Source organism: Lathyrus oleraceus, chromosome 3, assembly GCF_024323335.1.
Source record: "Lathyrus oleraceus cultivar Zhongwan6 chromosome 3, CAAS_Psat_ZW6_1.0, whole genome shotgun sequence".
Classification (NCBI taxonomy): Eukaryota; Viridiplantae; Streptophyta; class Magnoliopsida; order Fabales; family Fabaceae; genus Lathyrus; species Lathyrus oleraceus.
In genome coordinates, this window is record NC_066581.1 from 199,343,423 (window position 1) to 199,368,627 (window position 25,205).

Consider the following 25,205-nt stretch of genomic DNA (forward strand, 5'->3'; position numbering starts at 1 on the left):
CAGAAGTTGAAATATCAAGTTCAGAGTCATCAGATTCTGATCCTTCAGAATCTGAGTCTTTTAGCTTCTCCACAAATGCTTTCATTAGGATCAATTATGAGTTAAATTTTAAACTTGTCATCCTGCATACTTAAACATATGTTTGAATACCTAGTTGTTGTTTAAGTACTTTGTTATCATCAAACCCCAAGGAATATGAACAATTCAGTTCCAACAATCTCCCTTTTTTATGATGACAAACAAAGGTATTTAAGAATAATGGTTAGTCAGTTAACTAACTTGACAACATCAGAGTATGAGATTTGTAAGTTCCCCCTAAGTCTAATGGTTCAAAGGTTGAGTTTTTTAAGCTCCCCCTAAGTCATATCCAAGTTAATTAAACTTATCTTGATAACATAAGAAAATACTCATCAGATAAAACCAATAAAGTGGGTTCTGATATGGGTTTTGGTATATATAAAAGTATTCAAAATACTTTCATCCTCTTTAAATACTCCTATGATTTTCTCCCCCTTTTGTCATCAACAAAAAGTTAATAAAAATATAAAATAAGAGAGAGAGAGAGAGAGAGAGAGAGAGAGAGGAGAGAGAATATATTGATGAAAATATAAAGCGAAATAAAACCAGAGGAATTTTTTATAGATAAGCATTGATTCCACAAATTCCAAGATCGTCAAAGCTAGTCTCTGACAACATAGCATAGGAGGCAAGACTCTAGAAGCATAATCTTCAAGACTGAAACAGTTTGGCTCAGAAACACCTCTATAAAAGAAGATGTTAAAATAACAATTTGATCACATTCTCTAGAGTGTTTTTGTGCAGCAAAAGAATGGGCAAAACAAAGTCATTCAAGGCTGAAAAGAGAGATTTTGCAAATGAGATATGCAACTTGAAGAAGAATCATGCAAGGAAAGAAAAGAATAAATTTGAGGAACTAACAAAGTCCCAGAGATGCACAATTGCAGAAGATGAAGGCATGTCTGTTGGAGTCCCCGAAAAGGGCAAGACCTCATAAACATATCTGAAAAATCTCAAGAATAAGGAGTGGGATGAGGACTAGAAGGCTTATTTGGAGTCACAAGGAAAGACAGATGATCAAATTTGAGAATTATAACTGTCTTTAAAGAAAAAAAACGTAATAGCCTTTAGGTCCAGATCATGTAATGTCTCCTTAAATAGTATTGAAATTCTACAACTATTTTAGCCAAGAAACTTATTTTGCCATATATCCATGAAGTTTGTAAAAATGATTATCAATCAATCAGTAATAAAAATTTGAAAACATAAGTACATAAAAGCATTAAGAAACAGTTTAGAAGAAGCAATAAAATAATAAGCAAAGATAGAAAACACTTTATTAAAAGAAAGGGGTAAGGTACATAAACAACAAAAGAAATAATTAAAAATAAAAAAATAAATTTAAATAGAAGAAAAGGAAGATCCATCCAAATAAACCATATTAGCCATAAAAGGTTCAATAGCTTTCATAGCTTCTGGTATCTTTAACTTATCTCGCCAGACTCGTGAATAAACATCAACCATAGTTTTCTCTACTCCTAGTTGAATGAATAGATCTGAAATAACTCGTACATAAGGAATGAAACATGAATTTACCTCATGAAAGGATATTAGAGTCATCTTCAGATATTCAAACATAACATGAGGGAGGTTAATCTTCAGATCTGAGTTGAGAAGTAGCAAAAAATCCTTTTCATCAATATCAAAGGAGTCTAGATTCTTGTTCTTTGGCAGAAAGTTTAAGATCAAAATTGTATACCAGACTGATGCCATGGAATTAAAATTAGATACTTTAAATAGGTAGGGCAGATTATCAAAAATCCGGTGAGGAGGAAAATAATATTCCCAAAAGAGCATATCTGGAGTAACACCTTCATCCTCACAGTTTATTGTATTATCAATAGAGGTGGGGTGATGGTGATAGGGACGCTAGATACATTAGAAAGAATGGAACACTCTAGATTTAGTGCTTGGACAGATTCATTCATCCAGAACTCTTTTATCAAATTAGGGAAATTAGGACCATATAGCATATCAAAGAAATCATCCCAACCATTTTGGGAGACAACAGTTTGAAGATCAAAGCCTTGAGCTATCATTTCTTCAAAGTCAACAAGTTCTTCAATGATAACTACCAACTAATTTTCCATACCAAGATTAGATCCAGAGGCCAACACATGAAAGAGTTTCAAAAAAATATAGATTATGACAAATAAGGTAGAAACAGAATAAAAAACAAAAGATGTTCTCAAAGATATAGTCAAGAGTACTGTTAGAAAAATGTAAGACAATGTCTTTGCTTTAAGACCACTCAAAGATAATCTTTTCAAGAAACAAAAATAGTAAAACAAAATTGAATAATAAACAAATAGAAAGATTTGAAGAGATGAGAGAGGAAAATATACACAGAAATCAAAAAGGTTTCACATCATTACCCATCAGTCTTTACCCATACAACCAATATGCATGCAAGACAATCATCAACTATGTGAAATTATTAAATGGGATAGGTGTCATAAGAAGACATATAATTTTTCCACTTAAATGATATCTAAAGAAAATTATCTACTCCATAGTCTCAGTGTCTGAAGTCTTTTGGAATCCACTCTTCACCAGAGGCGGTTTCCAAAACTCTAACTGAAGCTACTTATGATCAACATCAGACTTTGATACTCTATCCAGAGCAAGCACTATTCTTCAATAAAGGCCATGTTTAGATTCTTTTTAATAAAATCAAATCTTTTAATAGCCAAGGGTTTTGTAAATATGTCGACCCATTGATTATCAGTATTAATGAATTGAATATCTATTACACCCTTCTGAATATAATCTCTTATAAAGTGATGTTTTATTTCAATATTCTCGGTTCTAGAATGTTGAACTAGATTCTTTGTTAGACAAATAGCAGCAGTATTATCATAAAAGATAGGGATATTGTTTCCCCGAGTCTGATAATCCTCTAGCTGATATTTTATCCAGAGTAGATGTGTACAACATTTTGCAGCTGAGATGTATTATGCTTTTGTTGTAGATAGAGCAATATTTCTTGTCTATTACTAGTCCAATATATTAGGTTTTTACCTATAAATTGATTGTTTCCACTAGTGGATTTTCTCTTAATTCCATCTCCAGCATAGTCAGCATCGCAGAATCTAAGTAGCTTATTATCTAGGGATTTTTTATAAAGAAATCCTAGATTTATTATTCCTTTCAAATACTTAAAGATTCTCTTAACATCAGTTAAGTGAGTCTTTCTAGGATCTAATTGAAATCTTACACACAGTTAGACACTAAACAATATATCAGGCATAAAAGCTTTAAGATAAAGCAAGGAACCGATCATACCTATATATAGCTTCTGATATATCTTGGTTCTACTTTCCTCTTTGTTCAGACAACAGGTTGGATGCATAGAAGTTGACATAATCTTGTAGTCTTCAAGATTAAACTTCTTCAGAAGCTCCATTGTGTACTTGGACTGATGAACATGAGTTCCACTTTTACTTTGGTTAATTTTAATTCCTATGAAGAACTTCAATTCTCCCATCATCCTCATCTCAAACTCAACATGCATAGTCTTAGAAAATTATTTGCAAAGAGAGGCATTAGTAGAACCAAAAAGTATGTCACCAGCATTAAATTGGACAATAAAAATTTCCTTATTCAGAGCCTTTATGAATAATGTAGTGTCAACCTGACCTTTTTGAAAACCTTTTTCCAACAAGAAATTATCCACTCTCTCATAACAAGCTCTTGGAGCTTGTTTGAGTCCATAAAGTGATTTCTTAAGTTTAAAAACAAATATTGGGTGGACTGAGTCCTCAAGCCCAGATGGTTATTTGACATATACCTCTTCATAAATGACTCCATTTTAGAAAGCACTCTTGACATCAATTTAATTTAAAATAATATCATGATTAATAGCATAGGAGAGAAAAAGTTTGGTTGCCTCTAACCTTGCCACAGGTGCAAAGGTTTCAGAAAAATCTATACATTCTTGTTGATTATAACCTTGAGCTACAAGTCTAGACTTATATATTACCATTTCTCCTTGCTCATTTAGATTGTTTATGAACACCCATTTTGTTCCAATAATGTTCTTCTAATTTGGTCTGGGGACCAGATCCCAAACATCATTCCTTTGGAACTGGTTCAGCTCTTCTTGCATAGCTACAATCTACCCATCATCTGATAATTCTTCATCAATATAAGTTGGCTCTATCAAGGAAAGAAATCCTAGATTAAAGTTATCATCTCTAAATGTTGATCTAATTCTTAGGTGATCATATTTATTCCCAATAATTAGCTCTTTTGGATGAGAAGCTTTATACTTGAAAGACTTATAGGGTTGAGTTGAGACATCAGAACCATCTTCTAGGTGAGCTTCATAAATTGAGTCAGCTTCTGGTATACCAGCATCTGAGCCACTAACCTCTGAAAGTCCAGCCTCTACAAGATCTTTAAAAACCTGAGTATCTGCAAAACTTTCAACAGGCTCTGACATATTATAGTCAAGCTCTTTGTCATTAAATTTGACATGTATAGACTCTTCAACCATTCTGCTTTCAGATTTATAAACTATATATGCTTTAGAGCATAAAATACACTTTTCAGCTTTAGCATCAAATTTCTTTAGGTAAACTTTATTGTTCAAAGTGACATGTACAACCAAACTGATGAAAATAAGACATGCTTGGCTTTCTTCCTTTAAATAATTCATATGATGCTTTTTTAGAAATTGGTTTGATATAGATCATGATCTAAACATAACAAGATGTATTAACAACTTCTGCCCACAAGTATTTAGGAAGATGATTTTCATGGATCCTTGTTCTAGCCATTTCTTGCAAAGACCAGTTCTTTCTTTCTACAACTTCATTCTGCTGAGGAGTTCTAGGAGAAGAGAACTCATGGATTATTCCATATTTTTCACAGAAATTCTCAAATGGCTCATTTTCAAACTCACCACCATGATCACTTCTGACTTTTAAAATCTTTGAGTACTTTTAAAATACCTCATATGATTCATCTTTATATATCAATAATTTGACCTAAGTCCATCTGCTATAGTCATCAACAATGACTAATCCATATTTCTTTCCATTGATTGAAGCAGCCCCGACAGGACCAAATAAATCAATGTGAAGTAATTCTAAGGGTCTAGAGATAGAGACAATGTTCTTAGATTTAAAAGAATTTTTTTTAATCTTTCCTACTTGACATGCTCCATAGAGAGCATATGAGTGATAGTAAAGATCTAGCAGCCTTTTAACAATTGTAGCTTGCTAAGTTTATAGATCAATCTCCAGTTAGCATGACCTAACCTTATGCGTCATACCCATTTTGCATCATTCACTGACATAAATCAAACTACCTTCTAATTAGTCTATTCAGAAAGATTAATTTTATAAACATTTCACTTCCTCTTACCTTTGAATAAAATGGATTTGTCAGACTCATTGATAACTGAACAAAAGTTTTTATTAAACAAAACTTCATAACACTATCACAAAATTGACCAATGCTCAGTAGATTATGTTTGAGTCCACTTACTAACCAAATATTATTAACACAGATTAAAGGATTACCAATAATACCTATTCCAGTTATCTTCCCTTTATGTCCTCCTCCAAACCTTGAACTTCCTTCCTCTTTAAGATTCAGGGTTTGGAACATATACTTTTCTCCTGTTACATGACGTGAGCAGCCATTGTCCAGGTACCATGATTGTTGTCTTGTTTCTCCCTTTAAGCATATATGTAGCAAACACAATTTCAGACTTAGGTACCCATAATCTTATGGGTCCTCTATTGTTAGTTCTGACATACTTCCTTTTATTTTGAGCATTTGCATGATAAAAGGGTCTAGACTCATTCCAGACTTTTTGCTTATAATATTTTTGTCTTGGATAAGTTTCGACTTTGGCTTCTGAACCTTTCAAAACCTTTGATCCATAAGTCTTAGGTTATGATATCTTCATAACCTTTGACTTATAAATGTTAGGTTCTGATTTCATTAGATCCTTTAACTTTAAACTCTCAGATACTGATTTGTTCAGGACCTTTGATTCTTTTATCTCAGGTTCTGATTTGTTCAGAATTTTGCCTTTATCAGAAGCAGACACAAAATAAGTTTTCAGTGTTGTTTAAGCATTGCTTGAAGAAGAAGGGTCTGGGGGTTTTTTCAAGAGTTGATATTTTTTATTAGAACATCTTTCCCTATAACCCAGACCTTCTCCTTTGCTCTTACTTACTCCATATATTATGGAAGCAAGTTTTGTTATCTCAAGACCAGTTATGATAAAACTTTGAAGATCCATTACATGCTCACTCAAAGATTTATCAGACACTTTATCTGTTTGAGCAATATGATAATATTGCTTTTTCAAAGTTTTCATGTGTCGTGCCTTGTCTTGGAAACGACTCATGAAGTCTTGAATAAAGTACATGAGATCAGAACAGGATAGATTAGAAAATAACTCATCTTCTTCTTTAGACTCTGAATCAGAAGTTGATTCATATTCTGTGTCAGATGATGAGAGAGCCATCATTATCATATTTTCTTCTCCTTCATCTTTATTTGAACTATCTTCACTTTCAAGTTCATCCCATGTTGCCATGAGACTCTTCTTGAATTTACTTATGAAGTTTTCCTTTTGGAATCTTCCTTTCTTTGGTATATCTTTATGCAGATTAGGACAATCAGCTTTGAAATGACCATGCTTCTTACATATGAAGCAGTTATTTTGATCACCAGCTTTATCTTTTGAACTAGAGCCTCTGAAGCCACTACTTCTACCAGATAATCTCTTATTCCTTTTTGTCAGTTGTTGAAACATCCTGATGATAAAGGCCATTTCCTCATCATCAAAGTCACCATCAGAAACTTCTTCCTCATAAGCTTCTTCTAATTTCCAGACTTTTGAGGATTTGACGGCTTTAGCACCAAATTTTTAACTAATAACTTCAAAGCCAATGTTTTAGATTTCATCACAGACTCATCTACATTCAGTTCCATCTCATAGATTTGAAGGTTGCTTATCAGACTTTCAAGGCTCTGCATACTCAGATCTTTAGCCTCCTGAATAATTGTGGCCTTAGGTCTGTATCTAGCAGGGAGACTTCTCAAAATTTTCTTTACATGGTTAGATGTAGTGTAACCTTTGCTCATAACCTGGAGGCCTAATACAAGAACTTGAAACCTAGAAAACATGGTTTCAATATCTTCACCATCCTTCATTCTAAACAACTCATAATGTTATACTAGAAGGTGTGCCTTAGGATCTTTGACTTGTTAGTTCCCTTCATATGTAGAACACAAAGACTCAAATATATTTTTAGAAGTAGACTTACCAATGATCTTGATGTACTCAGAATGAGGTGGATCTTCTATCAGAACGCCTCTAACTCTATGATGTTTTCTGTAAATTTTCTTTTGAGTTGGTGTGAGAGTTTTCCTATCTTTTACCATACCAACACCATTAACTTCAATGTTAATGTCGTCTTCAATGATATCCCATAACTCATCATCAAGACAAATGATGCAAGTATACATTTTACTTTCCCACCATTCAAACTGAGTGGAATCACCATTGAGTGTAGGTGGTTTAGCCGAGTAATGACTTTTCTCAGTAGTATTATAGTCATAGGGTATACCACCAATACCGGTCGTTCCAAATTCACCTCACATGAAGGAACAAGTATTTTTATTTTTATCATGATCTTTTACTATACCAATGTAAAGTGTTTAGCACAAATCATGCTCTGATGTCAACTGAATGTGAGAAAAATACACAAGAAGGGGGGTTGAATTGTGTATATTAATTCTTTGACTTATGATAAACCAACTTCAGAATCTCAACAAGTTCAGAATCTGATCACATAGTTGTTAGCAGCGGAAGAATAATGTTCAAAAGAAAGTAGAAAAACAACATACAAAGTTTATCCTGGCTCCCCTCCTAAACTGAGAGTAGTCAAGTTCCCTTGTCCAATAAGATATTCTCACTATAATCAAACTGATTACACGTTTCTCAAGCAAACTAGCAAGAGACTTCAACTGCTCAATCACACTAGAAAGAGACATTTGCTCAAGCAATCCATCAAGAGACTTATGTTCAAGCACATAGGCAAAAGGCTTTTACTACTCAAGAAAACTAGCAAGAGACTTCCACTGCTCAAGCAAACTATCAAGAGACTTCTTCTACTTTAAACAAATATTTTAGTAGAAAGGATAACAATTATACTTGATATAAATCATAGGCATACAAGTAATACAACAACCACAAAGATTCTTAACACTTAAGATTTCTAAGATATACAAAGATAAGAAATCTTAAGACTTGTGCAACAAACATATAAATACTTTAGCTCAAAGTTATTCTTGTTAGTTTGTTTGTGATTTGTTAACCTTCCTTCAAATCTTCAACTCTTTTTTATATAGGCAAAAAAAGAGTCGTCGCGAGGTAGCTTGCACAAGTGATCTTTGTAAAGCAACAGTTCCAAGAGAGAGAGGCGTTGAAAGATGAATCAAATTAAGATCTTTAACCATTGTGTAATAACATTGTCCACTGCTTCTTTTTCATACTAGGTGTATATCAAACGTTGGGGCAGACTTAAGAAGTCACATCAACTTTTCTTGAGCCTTGCACTAAGAAACTCTAGTTGAACTTTTCCATAAGTTTGGTGTTGACAAGATTGGTCTGCTATGGAGACAGAGTACGGATCAGAGGCTGAGCACCTTCAACTGAGGTTTCTAGAGTATGTGTTTTCATCGGAAGCAATGATACCTGTCATACCCCCAATTTCGTCCAGGTAAGAAAAATCTTTCACCAGCATTCACAACCAGAAGTTATAAGGCATAAACTCTATCTTAGGGTTTCTCAGCCCTAAGCTACTCCAAACTCCCCATCATTCCTAAAGGCACGTTCAATACTCACATGTTCATTCTAAAGAAAACTCTCAGTGTCATCAAACTTTCAACAATTCTTTCAGTGGCGTTTCATCTGTTAAGTTCCTTGTTCATGACCCAAAAAATCTGTTGTGTTTATCTCTTATAGCTATTACTAAAGCATGGGATGGTATGTGCATTTTTCGGACTTGTTGGTTATAAGAGGCCCATTTTGGGTATCCATGAGACCTTTTGGTTCAAAAGCCCCATCCTATCAACATGTCCACAATTAATATTGCAAGTTTGAGGTGTGGTGCAAATCATTTTTTATACGACCTGGTCCAAGTCCACTTTCTTATTAGCAAGAATTAAAGGTCATTTTGCATTATTGCTTATTAAGCCAAGTTTGCAAGCTCATTTTTACCTCCCAAATAATGGTGCCAAGTTTTAATCCTTCATAAATCCCTAAATTAAAATTGGGTTTTGAAGCATGTATGTGTTTAAGCTAAGGTTATTTATAGGAGGGAATTGTTATGATCGATAGTATTTTGAGGCTCTCAAATTTTACCGTATTTAGACTTATGTGCCAAGATCCTTTGTTGGTTTCACGCTGGAGTTAAGCTTTCAACGCATTAATGTGGGTTTCATTTTATTCCTTTGGTTATGTTGTTTATTTAGCCGATAATAGTATACTAAGGGCAAACAATTTGGAACATTCATTCTTGTAATTATTGTGGCCCAAACAATTTTCAATGAGATGTTATTCTAAAGACTTGAGCGTTTTAAAGTTGTTACATAAACAAGTTCTAATCTAGGATATTACAGATAGTCCAAAAGTATTACACACATTGTCCTAAAATTAAAATATTACATCTTAATGGATGAAATTGAGCTCAAAGTATTGCGCTGCGAAGCCAGCCATTGAAAACAGAGCTTTCAAAGAAACCATTGCCAAATCATCATTTGGATCGAAGCACCCTAAATCAAACCTCATCATGGAGCTGGTACAGCAGTCATTCGTTCCCACTTGGAATTGGATTTGCCATTGTGACCTGCGAAGAAGTAAAAACTTAAGTCAAAACTCTTATCACCATAAGCACTTAAAAGTTGAAATATAATCAAAATAATTTAATTAAGTGAACGAGTTGCACAGGGGACCACAAGAAACGCAAAAGAACGTATTTCGCTACAGACAACAAATACATTCGTAACGAATCCACAAAATCTGGATCCCCACGAAATATGGGATGAACAAAAGATATCCTAACGGATTTATCCTAGGATTTACTAGCTCATCATTAAGAGGATAGACTTCACAATCTCACTATAAATACCCAGCTATGACACTGAGTGAAGGACACGGTTATTCTGCCAAAAAACCCAAATAACCTTTTTGTAGCGGGGTTTTCGTTACCTTTAGGTTTATTGACTAAACCAAAAGTAAACATACAAATTCGAGTCGCCACCGCACTTTTATTTGTCCAAAGGAAAGGCTAAAAAGTGAACAAAAGCCAAGTAAGAAGTTTTATCAAATCAAAAACTAATAAAAATGTCAAAGATCTGGGTAAGGGGGTTGGTTATGAAATGGTAAGGTTTTACGAATCCAAAACATCCTTAGTACTCTAAGGGAACCCTTTTTGCAAATATGTGTTGTAGGTTGGTATTTGTGAAAATATGTGCAAAAGATTGGAGGGATGAGAAGAGAATAGATTATATTTACAAATTTTTGTTTGAATGGATGAACCCATTGCCTACGTACCATCACAAAGGTAGGATCAAAACCTCATAGTTCGGGGTAAAAATCTCAAAGATGGGTGAATTGGTTTGATCAAAAGCCTTAAGGTCTTTTGTTATCAAAGGGAGAAAACTCAACCTAAACCAACAATCCACCATGTGAGGAGAGCTTCAACATACTAGTGAGGGGTTAACCCTATAATAAGTATGGAAGACTTATAATCCAATCACTAAGGATAATGTGAGATTCATATCAACCACTATGATAACTCAAACCTATGACTAATGTTTATGAAAAGGATTTAACAAGGGTGGCCATTGGAACCACAAAATCAACTTGAAGTGAGTTATATTTACAAACTATATTTATTTACAAAAATGAAGTCAAAGTTGGATTAAGATTTATTCACAATTAGTATTAATGAAAATAGTTTGAAAAGTCAAAGGCTTAAGGCCTAGGTTTCTAATTTGAAATAAAGTCAAAGTTTGAAGAAAAGATTTTTGGCTTGGGTTAGAGTGAGGAGAAGAAGAGAAGGGCTAGTCTTAAAGCATACAAAGATAAGAGATAAGATAAAAACCCTTGGAGTTCCTTTTCTTGAAATCATAGAGATGATTCAAGATGCTCCTTTCCTTTGGACTTAGCAAACAAACAAGCAATCATACAAATTAGATTCAAGCTCCTAGGATCTCCATTTGGCTTGTCTCTCTTAACTTGGTTACTCATGACAATGGTCCTCTTTACTATCTCAAGATGGAATACCTATCACACAAGAGCAAACATCAAAAAGTTCACAACACAATAAGAGGAATGGACAAAGAATGAGTTTTGGAAAGGAAGTCCTTTGAAGTCAACTTTGAAATTTAGCATTCTAAAGGCACGAGACCTAGTTTCTCTTCCACAAATTTAGCATTCTAAAGGCATAAACACAAGTTAGAGATCATGACTAGTAAGTCAAACTCCTAATACTTGTCATGCAAAAACAAAAGAGGAAGGGCCTTCTATGGACTTTAGGTTTTTTGCTTGACCAAGAAGTAACCTATCTTGGACACAAAACAACTCACTTGATCTTGGATCAAGTTGAGTTTGGTTTGGATCAAAGAAGGTTAAACCTCTCATTTGTCAAGACCAACCATAAGACATTAACTCATTGGCCAAATATGAAAAGAAAGGGATGAAGATGAAATGGATGGAAAGATAATTCAAGTGTCAAACTCAATTGGTCAAAAGTGAACCAAATCATCATCAATTAATGCTAAACAGAAAAGAAATGAAGATAACAAGTCAACAAGTCAAACATATTTTTTTGGTAACTTTTGAATTAAAATTAAATGCAAAATAAAATAAACAAAATATGGTCAAACCTCAAATTTAATTCAAATCAACTTCAACAAGTCCAATTAAATTTTCATAGGTCTAACATGGTCAAACAAACTTTGACAAAATTTCTCAACAATTTTTGAAATCAGAAACTATTTAAAAACAATTAAAAACAAATGAAAAATAACACAATATGAATTAAAATCTCAAATAAATCTCAAATCAAATAAGAAATTGATGAGACTATTTTTCATTGACTTATCATGATCCATAGGTGTTAGGAAAATATTTTTGGATTTTTCAGATATCAAAAAGTATTTTAAAATGAATTAAAACTATTAAAAATCAAATAATTCACAAAAAATATTAAATGAAGTCACAAAAATAATTAAAAATCAAAATATGAAACTAGACTTTTCAAGAAAATTTTTGGCATTGGTCTCATATTTTTGTGACTTTGAATAAAATATTTATGATTTTTTTTTAAAATAAAAGGGATTAACTGAAATTAAAATAAAATAAGAAAAATAGAAAAATCCAGCGCCATCAAATCATTTCATTAATTGACGTGGCAATGATCACATGGCTCTAAGGCGCGGATACATGATACACTTGAGTCAAACGCGCTACACCTTGCATTAAAACAAGTCAACATAAAGAAAGGTCCAGATTAGAACGTGGAAGCACAATCCAAGGGCTGGGAGGGCTACCACGTGGTACAGGCGGTGGAAAACACCTTATTCTCCGGTGAAGTACCAGAATCCGGCCACCACGCGCAGGAATTTTTTTTGTCATGAAAATGAAATGTAAGGACAACAAAATGAAGCCTAGGTGATGTACATCACCACTGTAACCATGGATCATCCTCACAGTTCCTATTTAGAGAGAAACATGAGCTTGAAAATCATGGTGTGTAAACTAAAATGGCACGATTTGCACAATTAAGACCACCACTGGCCTGCCTCATGTGAGAGGACTTCAGAAAACAACACAAACCAAAGAAATTCACATTGTATTGCAAGATCTAAATCAAAAAAGTTTGAGGTTCTACTTCTGAAATGAAGCTTCAAGCAGCACGAATCCTTCAAGATCTTGATATGTTTTTGCTTTGGAAGTGTGATGGAGATGATAGGCTAAGGAATTGAGCTTTGAAAATCAACTAATGATGTTGAAATTCAAGCTTGAACAAGAGAAAGAAAATTGAAAATTCCTTTAGTGATGTTTGGGATTTCAATTCAACAGCAATTCAGATCTCCACTTGGTTGCCAATTGAATGAGAATGCAGACTTATTTATAGCTGAAATGTGATGAGAAACATGGTTCCCTCGTGTGCATGAAATTTGAATCCTCCTTGCATGGGCCTGTACAGGCGCATGTAAGGCCCAATGATGTTTGATAAGCCATGTTGAACTCAAATGGAATTGAATTGGACATGCAATTGGATTGGCATTAGCTTTCACACCAAGTTATAATGTGAAATGCAAAAATGAACATAAACATAAAGCTCTTTGAAACTCCGACATGGAAAGTCAAAAAAAATAATGTGAGTAATGGTTGGAAAGCCCTTGAAATAAGGAACAAAAGTCATTTTGGGCAAAAATTCATTTGGAGTTTGGAACTTAATGAAAATTGGCTGTGAAAGTTTGGGTACAAAACATGTTTAAGTCACCTTTGAAATTTTTTACCAAAAGCAAGCATCTTCAAGCCCTTCTGTTTCAATTATGAAAGCTTCAAATGAAAAAACCTTCAACATAAAAGTTGTATATATTTTCAAGATGATAAATTTAGACTCAAGTTTTGCATCATTTGGATTTTTCATGAGAAAGTTATGGGCACTTGAAGCTGGACATTTTTCAAATTCAATGACTTGGGTCCAAAGTGACCTATAATTTTTTGTATTATCAAATGTATTTCTTTTAGGATTATGAAATTTTGTCCAACATAACATTTTAAGTAGACATATTAATCTTTACCATGAATTTTGTATCACCTCAAAATTATAAAAATTAAGGAAGGTAGGTCCTTAGGAAGTTGACCCAAAATTAGGGTTTCAGTCAAAATGACCTATAATGTTTTGAAATGAATGATGACCTTCCAAGTTTCAAATGGATTTTTTATGAACATTAAAGTTGTTCATATGGTTCTTAATAACATATTTTCTCTTGGGGTCATCTTCATTTGACAACCAAATCAAAAGTTGTATCTCAGTGGACCTCAGTTTAGTCAGATGACTTGACTGGTCAACTTTTCAAAGCCAAACTTCCAATCTTGATGAATAAATGATTGAGGGGCATCACATCGGATCATATATGCATAAAATAATGAATTAAAGAAGTTCCCTTGATTGAATTTGATCATAGGTTGAGGTTTCTTCATGAGCAAGGCACAGTCAAGGCACAATTGAATTAGGGTTTCCTTGGGAAACAATCCTCAAGCCCTTTGGGTTATCTTGATCAAATTGGAAAATTGAGCTACTTGGAAGAAATATGTGATGATTAGGAGCTTTGTGGACCATTGCCATGATTTTTCTCATCCTCATCTAGCCACTTCATTGAGCTTAGGAGCCTCCTAGGAGCATGGGAGCACATGATCACTTGAGCTTCAAAACAAAAAGAGTTAGTGACATATATTTGTGCTTTTGGTTAGTAAAAAATAAATAAAAGCAATAACATACAATACAATCATGCTTGGTGATCTCAAACCAACTCACACAAGTCCCACCCCTAGTGTTAAGGAGCCAAACATGCTATGATCCTTGAGGTAATGCATTGAGTAATAATATGATGCCATGAGGGATCTTATGGTCAAAATTAGGGTCTTACAGATGCCCCTATTTAAGGTCATTCTAGCCGGAGATATGAAGGTTAAAATCTTCGTCTCGACGAGGTAGAATGGGCTTAAATAGTAACAAAGAGACGAATTTTGGTCCCTAAGAGACCTCATGATGCAAATGTATGTATGCAAAAATAAAATCTTCATGGTGAATAATTGCCACAAAGGAAAAGAAATCGGGAGAAACTGAGGTTCCATAGTAATAACACACTCACTAGGGAGACAGAGACTCTGGGGGGAAACAAGAAAAAATGCGTGAGTAGGTTACGACTTGAAAACATGCTGGGAGACACGAAGGGATTCCATGAAAATAAATCGATGGAAAAACTCGAGCTGACGCAAAGATGCATGTATTGGGGAATATGCCAATACAACACAACTATCCATAAAGGAAAATATTGGATAAAAATCCGGACTCAGACGGGGATGTCCACAAAGGACTCAGCTGAGGAAGAAACAACGAGATATTATCGGCTACTGGGTAATAAACTCAAAGAGAGACATGTTATCGAAACACCAATTACTGGGTGAGAGAATCAACATGCTCAGGGAGAAAGAATATCTAAGACTGGTATAAGGGTGAGAGATATCAATCATCTGAAACCTCTGAGGAGGACCCAAAAGGCACATCTCAACTCAGGAAAAACTAACTCCACAGGGGACAAAAAGTCATAATAGGGAGCAGAAGGAAGGAACACCAGGGATATCGGTTACTATGCATATAATAGGTGACCAACCAAGCGTGAATTGGGAACATATCCAAGACACTCATCACCCGAAAGGAGGGCTGAAAAAGCAAACTCGACTTACAGGATGGGCATTCGAATCCACGAGGAAATGCGAATCTTACTCAACTGGGGAAGAAAAAGACTTCGACTGAAGAGCGCATGAGACATATTATCTATTACCGTCATAACATAGATAACATACTCGCATGGAAGATTATCCACAACCGGTTACTGGGTTAATAAAGGATAAATCGACCGAAAAGAAAGGACATTGGGATACCGGGTATTGGGTATATAATGATGACCAATCAGGAGGAGAAACAATCATTACCAAACAAGGGTAAATGAAAGATGACTCGCAAGGGATGAATTGCTTGACAAAAGCAATTATCCAAGAGATATATCACCGGTTACTGGGTGATATACTCAAAAACAAAGGAATATCAATACCGGTTACTGGGTAAGGATAACCAACAAAGAGGGGATTACATCTACCGGTTATTGGGTAGAAAACCAAAAAAATAGGACTTATAACTACCAGTTACTGGGTAGAAGGCCACAAAGTCCGCTTGGGAAAAGGATGAATAATTACTGGTTACTAAGTAATTGAACAACTAAACCATAGGGAACTGCAGGGGATACTAAGGAAGGAGTCAGTCTAGGAACAAACTAGAAAGACACAATTAAACAAGACTCAACCCGATGAGGATATAACTCAGGGGAGTAATTTCATCCCAATACACAACTGGGGAGGAAACTGAAACAATAATCATCCACGAGGACATAACTCAGTGGGGAATAAAGAGGGAAAGATAGACACTTTCTGCCTATGGGACTGACTTTATATGAAGGGATCAGACACAAACATCTGCTTGGGGAAGAATATTCCACCAATAGCAGGATATAACAAGCAAAGATATATGGCAAAGAATGCATCATGAATATCTGAATGCTATGATTATGCATGTATATGCATGATTTATGTATGATTAATGCTGACAGACAGACATATCTAACATAAATAGGCTAAATAGCCACGAACAGACATCCGGTGCAATATCTTCAAAAGAAAGACAAGGCCCATAGGAGAAATCAGTTCTGGTGGGGATGATCTAATACCAGGAGACATAGACCACCACTGGGGATAGGCAAAGTCACAGCTTCCGACTGCCGGGGATTTTCCAACAATTCTCGAGAATAGGTGGCTGAATACCAATAGGATCCGTCGTAGAAGAAACTCTACTGGGGAACTTATCAAGGAATGATGTGAAACTCCGTGGGGAACAACCGCCAAGCAGATACTCATCAATCAAAACACTCCCTTCCAACCACTGGAGAGGCATCTCTACTAAGGGGAGAAAGACCAATTTGCTCCGCTGGGGAAGGTGACAACACATCTTCCTCATCATCTCTCAATTCTTAGAGGAAATATTCACACAAGTTATCAAACTCAGGTCAGGCAAACCCTGTCGGGGATAAACTGTAGGCAACCCTTAAAGGAAAATGCCTCGGCTGAGGGAATCAGAAACGAATCCTTCGTCAACACGTGACAGGATGGGATGAAAAGGGACTCAAGCCCTTCACCAACTGCTCCAAACAACTTCTTGCTGAGGAGATAACTAAAAATTGATGAAGAGGACATAAACATGCCAGGATATTAACAAATGTCTTACCTTTTGGAAATCGTACTATCCTTGGGAGAGCACTGAAGACGTTTCGACTATCCTTTCAGTCATTGTGAATGCTCATTTTGTTTAAAACAGTTTATAAAATTTTATTTGTTTAAAACAAATTATGTTCATTAATTAAAACATGCAAACATTTGTTAAACAGAAACAAATAAGAGTGCCAAGAATTGGATAAAGGCTCAAATTTATTTAATAGAATGGTAGTCCGCAAATGGCGAGACTCCATGGATCCTTACAAATTTGAAATTGGTGATATACATGGAAAAAGGGCTACATTGAACATAATGACCGTTTCTCACCAACTCCGAGTCCAATGTATTTGAAGCTTCAGTTGACGATGACTGAGCGAGAATCTTTGACAGAAGACAGTTGTAGAACAAAGTCTTGTCAGGATGCAGTTACTTGCCAAATCCCTAATTTTTGCCTAGATTTCCCCAGGGTGAGGTACTCAATCTAGCGGGATATATATATTTTTTTTATGTCTCTAACTTTTTCCTGGACCGCCCTTTCGGGTTTTCAATCCATCGAGACACTCATTTTTTCCTAAGTCGCCCTTTCGGGTTTTCAACTTAGCGAGTTATTCTGTTTTTATTTTTAGGCGATGTATTTCTTGACTGCATCTGAATTCACAAGACGAGTGAAATCCTCCCCATCCATAGTTGTAAGCGACAAAGCACCGCCTGAAAAGGCTCTCTTAACAACATATGGACCTTCATAGTTTGGAGTCCACTTGCCTCTGGAATCGGGCGCGAAAGACAAGACTTTCTTGAGCACGAGGTCACCTTATCGGAACACACGAGGCTTGACCTTCTTATCAAAGGCTTTCTTCATCCTTTGCTGATATAACTGACTATGGCACATGGCAGTTAATCTCTTCTCTTCTATCAAGTTCAACTGGTCATAACGACTCTGAACCCATTCAGCCTCGGTCAACTTGGCTTCCATCAAGACTCTCATTGATGGTATCTCAACCTCCACAGGGAGCACAACCTCCATGCCATATACAAGAGAGAAAGGGGTTGCCTCTGTTGAAGTACAAACGGATGTACGATAACCATGCAAAGCAAATGGAAGCATCTCATACCAATCTTTGTATGTAACAACCATCTTCTGAATAATCTTCTTGATGTTCTTGTTAGCAGCTTCAACAACCCCGTTCATCTTGGGTCTATAGGGAGAAGAATTATGATGTGCAATCTTGAACTTGCTACACAGCTCTTTCATCATCTTGTTGTTCAGATTAGATCCATTATCAATAATGATATTGTCTGGCACACCATATCGGCATATGAGTTGATCCTTGATAAACTTCACGACCATCTACCTGGTCACATTTGCATATGATGCAACTTCAACCCACTTGGTGAAGTAATCAATGGCTACGAGAATAAAACGGTGACCTTTAGACGCCTTTGGTTCAATCATGCCAATCATGTCAATTCCCCACATGGATAAAGGCCATGGTGAGGAAATAACATTCAGAAGTGTCGGGGGAATATGAATCTTATCCGCATAAATATGACACTTGTGGCATTTCTTCACATACTTGGAGCAGTCAGACTCCATTGTTAACCAATAGTAGTTTGCTCTTAACATCTTCTTAGCCATAGCATGTCCATTGGAATGAGTACCAAATGAACCTTCATGGACTTCAGTCATTAACAGGTCTGCTTCGTGTCTATCCACGCATCTGAGCAGAACCATGTCAAAATTCCTCTTGTAAATCACATCACCATTAAGGTAGAAACTGCCAGATAATCTCCTCAAAGTCTTCTTATCTTTAACAGATGCCCCAGGCGGGTAAGTCTGACTCTGAAGAAAACACTTGATATCATAATACCATGGCTTATGATCTTTCACTTCTTCAACTGCAAATACATGAGCTGGTCTATCCAAAGGCATCACGGTAATATTGGGGACTTCATTCCAATATTTCACTACAATCATTGAAGCAAGCGTAGCGAGAGCATCTGCCATCCGATTCTCATCTCGAGGAATATGATGGAAGTCAACCTTAGTAAAGAAGTTGAAATCCTCCTCGCATAATCTCTATATGGGATGAGGCCAGGCTGGTTCGTCTCCCATTCACCCTTAATCTGATTAACAACAAGGCCGAATCACCATAAACATCCAGATGTTTGATCCTAAGATTAATACATTCTCCCAAACCCATAATACAAGCCTCATATTCTGCCATATTATTCGTGCATTTGAAAGTTAGCCTTGCTGTAAAAGGAAAATGTATGCCCTGAGGAGTAATAATCACTGCCCCAATACCATTTCCATACTAATTAACAGCGCCATCGAACACCATACCCCATCGAGAACCAGGCTCTGGCCCTTCATCGAGCGTAGGCTCATCGCAATCTTTCATCTTCAAATACAGAATCTCCTCATCAGGGAAGTCGTATTGCATGGACTGATAATCCTCAATTGGTTGATGTGCCAAATGGTCAGCCAAAATACTACCTTTAATAGCTTTTTGAGCTCGATACTCAATATCATACTCAGATAACAACATCTGCCAACGGGAGATTCTCCCAGTTAAAGCAGGCTTCTCAAAGATATACTTGATTGGATCCATTTTGGATATCAACCAAGTCGTATGATTCAACATATACTGGCGTAAGCGCTTAGCAGCCCAAGCCAAAGCACATCATGTCTTCTCAAGCGTTGAGTACCGAGACTCACAATCAGTGAACTTCTTACTTAAGTAGTATATCGCATATTCTTTCTTTCCCGATTCATCTTGTTATCCCAGTACACATCTCATGGAATCATCAAGCACGGTCAAGTACATAATCAATGGTCTCCCTTCAACAGGCGGAGACAGAATCGGAGGCTCAGACAAATACTCTTTGATACTATCAAAGGCCTTTTGGCAATCTTCGGTCCAATCATGACGTTGATCTTTCTGAAGGAGCTTGAATATAGGCGCACATGTGGCAGTCATGTGGGATATAAATCTCGAAATGTAATTCAATCGGCAAAGAAAACCTCGGACTTGCTTCTCAGTTTTGGGCGCAGGCATCTCTTGTATTGCTTTGACCTTGGCAGGATCAACTTCAATACCTCTCTCGCTGACAATAAAGCCCAATAACTTGCCGGAACGTATTCCAAATGTACACTTGTTCGGATTCAAGCGGAGTTTGTACTTCCTCAAACACTGAAAAAGCTTCAACAAGTGCTCTACATGTTCAACTTCTGTTTTCAACTTCGCAATCATATCATAAACATACACCTCAAGTTCCTTGTGCATCATATCATGAAACAAGGTAGTCATAGCTCGTTGATACGTCGCTCCGGCGTTCTTCAAACCGAAGGGCGTCACTCGATAACCGAATGTTCCCCAAGGTATGATGAATGTTGTCTTCTTCATATCCTCGGGTGCTATTTTAATCTGATTATAACCGGAAAATCCATCCATGAATGAGAAGACATTGAATTTAGTTGTATTGTCCACCAACATATCAATGTGTGGTAGAGGAAAATCATCTTTTGGACTAGCTTTATTCAAGTCACGGTAATCCACACACATTCGGACTTTTCCGTCTTTCTTAGGCACAGACACAACATTGGCCACCCATTGAGGATATGTAGAAGTCACCAGAAACCCCGCATCAATTTGCTTCTGAACTTCTTCTTTAATCTTCACTGTCATATCAGGATGAGTTCTTCTGAGCTTTTGCTTTACAGGCATACACTCAGGCTTCAAAGGCAAGAAATGTTGCACGATATCAGTATCTAGACCAGGCATGTCTTCATACGACCAATCAAAGACATCGACGTATTCTCGTAGCAACTCGATCAACCCCTTCTTCACAAACACTTCAAGGAGTGCCCCAATCTTCACTTCATGGGCGCAGTCTTCAGACCCCAAGTTGATTGTTTCCAGATTCTCAAGATGTGGCTGAATGATTTTCCCCTCGTGCTCAAGCAGACGGGTAATCTCATCAGGAATCTCTTCAACATCATCTTCTTCTGCCTCAAATACAGGGAACTCAAAGTTGGGAGATGGTGTTGGATCATTATGTTCAATGGGTCTGACTAACCTGCATAATGATTTTGATTATAAAAGAGATTTCAAAATTCAAACAAGGCAAATCATTATGCAGATGAAAAGATTGATTTTATTCTCTTTTTTTAGGGTTTTATGGTGATCACCAATTTCATGCAAAAAGCAAAAAGGAAAAATAATTTGAAAAAACCAAACATTTAACATGTGATTATTGAATGAATATCATTGTATTAATCAAATTATGCCAACAATGTCTTCACTTCTCCTTTTGGAATGGGAGAAGGGTTTTTAAACAAAATGAACACATTACGTTGACTTATGGATAACTGTTGGAACATCAATAACGACCCAATTATTGCAGATTCCTCCGGGTATGACGAAGTTGCCAAGGTTTTCCTCTTCATCATCTTCAATAATGGCAGCAGCTTCCTGATCTTCAACAGTGTGGATAAAACCTCCACTCTGGAACAACCTACGCTCATTGGAAACACCGGAAGAATACCCTATGCCAGCTCGGAACTTGTTATCTTCCAACTTGATCATTTTCCCCAAACCAGTAGTTACACCATGCTCAATGGCCAATTTTGCATAATTATAGGAGACAAATGAAGAAAGTCCTTTCCTCGAAGGCTCAACAATAGATAAGGCTTGGAACGGAGTCCCAACCTCATCCTCAGTATCAATATAGGAGTAGGAAGATAAATGACTGACCAAGAGAGCCTACTCTCCCCCTATCACCACCAACTTCTTGTTCTTCACGAACTTTAACTTTTGGTGTAAGGTGGATGTCACGGCGCCTGCCTCGTGAATCCATGGTATGCCAAGCAAACAACTGTAAGACGGATGAATATCCACGACCTGGAAAGTGATCTAGAAATTACTAGGTCCAATCTTGATCTGAGTTCTAATTCACGGATCACAGTTTTGCACGATCCATCAAACGCCTTCACAACCACTCCACTCTGCCTCATGGGAGGCCCCTGATAAGAAAGTTTAGCGAGAGTGGATTTTGGCAACATATTAAGTGATGATCTTGTGTCCACCAACACATTGGACAAGGCATCATCCTTACAGTTCATGGATATGTGTAAAGCCAAATTGTGGTCTTTTCCCTCCTCGGAAAGATCAACATCACAGAAGCTTAAATTGTTGCAAGCGGTTATATTTGCAACAATGCTATCAAACTCCTCTATAAAGCTTCGCGGTGTGGCTCAGAATTCATCAACAAAGATAAGACAGATATCTTTGATGGAGTTTGTAGCAGCTGATCAACAACATTATATTCACTCCTTTTGATGAGCCTCAGCATCTCATCACCATCCTCTTTAAAAATTACAGACTGGCCAACCAGGATAGGAGTATTATTATTCTTAACAGCAACAGGGTCAACACCCTTCATAACAAGAACAGAATTATTTGAAGAAGAAGTCCCCACGGGACCGGCAGGACTAACAACAGTTCTCTTCACAATATCTTCATGGGATTTCGGCTGAGCCGAGAAAACATGACCACTAAGTGTCACACCACTGACATCTGAAATGCTCACTACAGAAGTTGAGGGCAACGGCACCTCGTTTCCATCTTCCAGCATAACTGCATTATATCGGTAGGGAACAGCTTTGTCCGACACATACGGGACAGAGCCCGCTGGCTTGATCACAAGAGTGGGTGATACCTTCTTCTTGCTGCCATCATACTTGATGACAACAGGCTCAGGAATTTTAAACACTGGGTTAATAACGTCAACTTCATCCTCATTACGATTCTGAAGTATCTCAATCATCTCTTGGGTGTCCTTTCTCACTTGACGGCATCCTCTCTCATTGATAGTGCACACCTGCCTCCTATCATGGTCATGCTCGTAGTGGTTGTGTTCACATAACAACTTGTGCATCTCGACCAAGGACTGCCTTATGTCATTCACATAAAGGACTTTGTATTTGCCAGGACATCCCTGGACCATGTTAACAGCTGCCTTCCCATGCTGGGGCAATGGGTTCTTCTTGACATTTGGACCTACATCCTAGAAAAACAATATCCCGCTTCTCACAAGGTCTTGCACCTTGGTCTTCAACGGGTAACAGTTCTCCACATCATGTCCGGGAGCTCCGGAATGATACATACAATGAAGCTCGGGCTTATACCACCACTGAGGGTTGGCTGGTACAACAGGAGGATCTCGTGGAGTTATTAGCTTCTTGTCTATCAAGGAAGGTTAAAGCTCAGCATATGTCATTGGAATCGGGTCAAAAGTTACCCTCTTCCTCTCGTAGTTGCTGGTGCTGGTGTTATTATTGTTGCGAGGCTGGTAGGCCTGCTGTTGTTGACGATGTTGTTGTTGTTGTTGAACTTCTCTGAAAGCAGGTGCTATATGATCCACCTGGTGTTGGTTGACGTCAGGACGCACATCCTTCCTCCTTACAGAGGGCCTTCTTTTAATGTGAGAGGACACAACATGAGTCTCTCCCTCCTTCTTCCTAGCAAAGCCTCTATACTTCTTTGCTGAGGAACTGTCATCTTTAGATAAACGTCCTTCGCGGACCCCCTCCTCCAATCTCATCCCCATATTCACCATTTCGGTGAAGTCTGAGGGAGCACTGCCAATCATTCTTTCATAATAGAAAGAGCTCAAAGTCTTCAGGAAGATCTTTGTCATCTCCTTCTCTTCTAGGGGTGGCACTATCTGAGCTTCCAGTTCTCGCCATCTCTGGGCGTACTCCTTGAAGGTCTCCTTATCCTTCTGCGACATTGTCCTTAACTGGTCCCTGTCTAGAGCCATATCCATATTATATTTATACTGCTTAATGAAGGCCTCGCCTAAATCGTTGAAAGAGCGGATGCTCGCACTCTCCATCCCCATATACCACCGGAGCGTAGCACCTGTCAGGCTATCCTGAAAGTAGTGGATCAGCAGTTGGTTGTTATCAGTCTGTGTTGACATCTTGCGAGCATACATCACAAGATGGCTGAGTGGGCATGTGTTTCCCTTATACTTCTCAAAGTCAAGTACTTTGAATTTAACAGGGATCTTCACGTTGGGCACTAGGCACAACTCAGCAGCACTTTTACCAAAGAGGTCATTACCCCTCAAAGTCTTCAATTCCTTGCGCAGCTCAAGCAATTGATCTTTCATTTCATCCATCTTCTCATAAACATCCGGACCCTCAGACGGTTCGGAATGATAGATGGTGTCTTCAACACGGGGAAGGGTGTGCACAACGGGAGGTGGCACAGATAGGACCGGGCTAGATGCCGGCATGGAGGCGAGAGTATGAGCAAAACCCTCTGGCACGAAATTAGCAGGCATTCCCCAAGGGAACCCGACTGGCATAGGCGGAGCAAAGTGGGCTGTTGCGGCAGGCACCATTGACATTGCTATCTCAGATATGACTGTCCTCGCGGGAGGAGTTGCAGGAGTTGACGAGGCTTAGCTTTGGGCGGCTAGAACTTACTCCATCATGGCAGTCAGCCTAGCAATCTCTTCCTTTAAGTCCTTATTCTCTTGCTCGAGATGCTCCATTATCTTCGGATGATTGGCTCTGGTATTATACTGGTGCGTCAGCTTTTCTTCAAAATAAATGAAGAGCAAAGAGTTAGACCACTGATCAAGAGCTTGGAACAAAACCTACTTATGCATATGATGCATGCAATGTTCGTGCATATGGTTTGTTTTTTTTATTAGAGGAACTTTACAGAGATCTATTTGCCAACATTTGAAAATATTTAACTTTTGAAGACATATATGGAATACTCATAGTAATAATATTTGGAAAGGTTTTTACACCAGAGAAGTAGTACAGTTTTGGTAACCAAATACAATACAAGAGAAAAGGAGAATAAACATCCTATGGAGCCCTAGAAACAATCGTCCAAAGCCTTCGAGATCGGAAGATAGGTTGCACGAAGCCTCTTCACCTCTCTCTCATAAGTTGCTTCCATATCGGCCTTCTCCTTGGCAAGCTGATCATACTTCCTCTTCCAAA

General features: G+C 37.2%; 1 protein-coding gene across 1 annotated transcript; it reads right to left on the bottom strand.

Annotated features, from left to right (window-relative positions):
• Positions 1-2,989: 2,989 nt before the first annotated feature.
• LOC127130405 (uncharacterized mitochondrial protein AtMg00810-like) lies at positions 2,990-3,592 on the bottom strand. The gene is made up of 2 exons (XM_051059420.1): positions 3,364-3,592; positions 2,990-3,279 (listed from the first exon to the last, which is right to left on the bottom strand). Exons 1-2 carry the CDS (start codon positions 3,590-3,592, stop codon positions 2,990-2,992), a joined length of 519 nt encoding a protein of 172 aa, XP_050915377.1.
• Between the last annotated feature and the right edge of the window lie 21,613 nt (positions 3,593-25,205).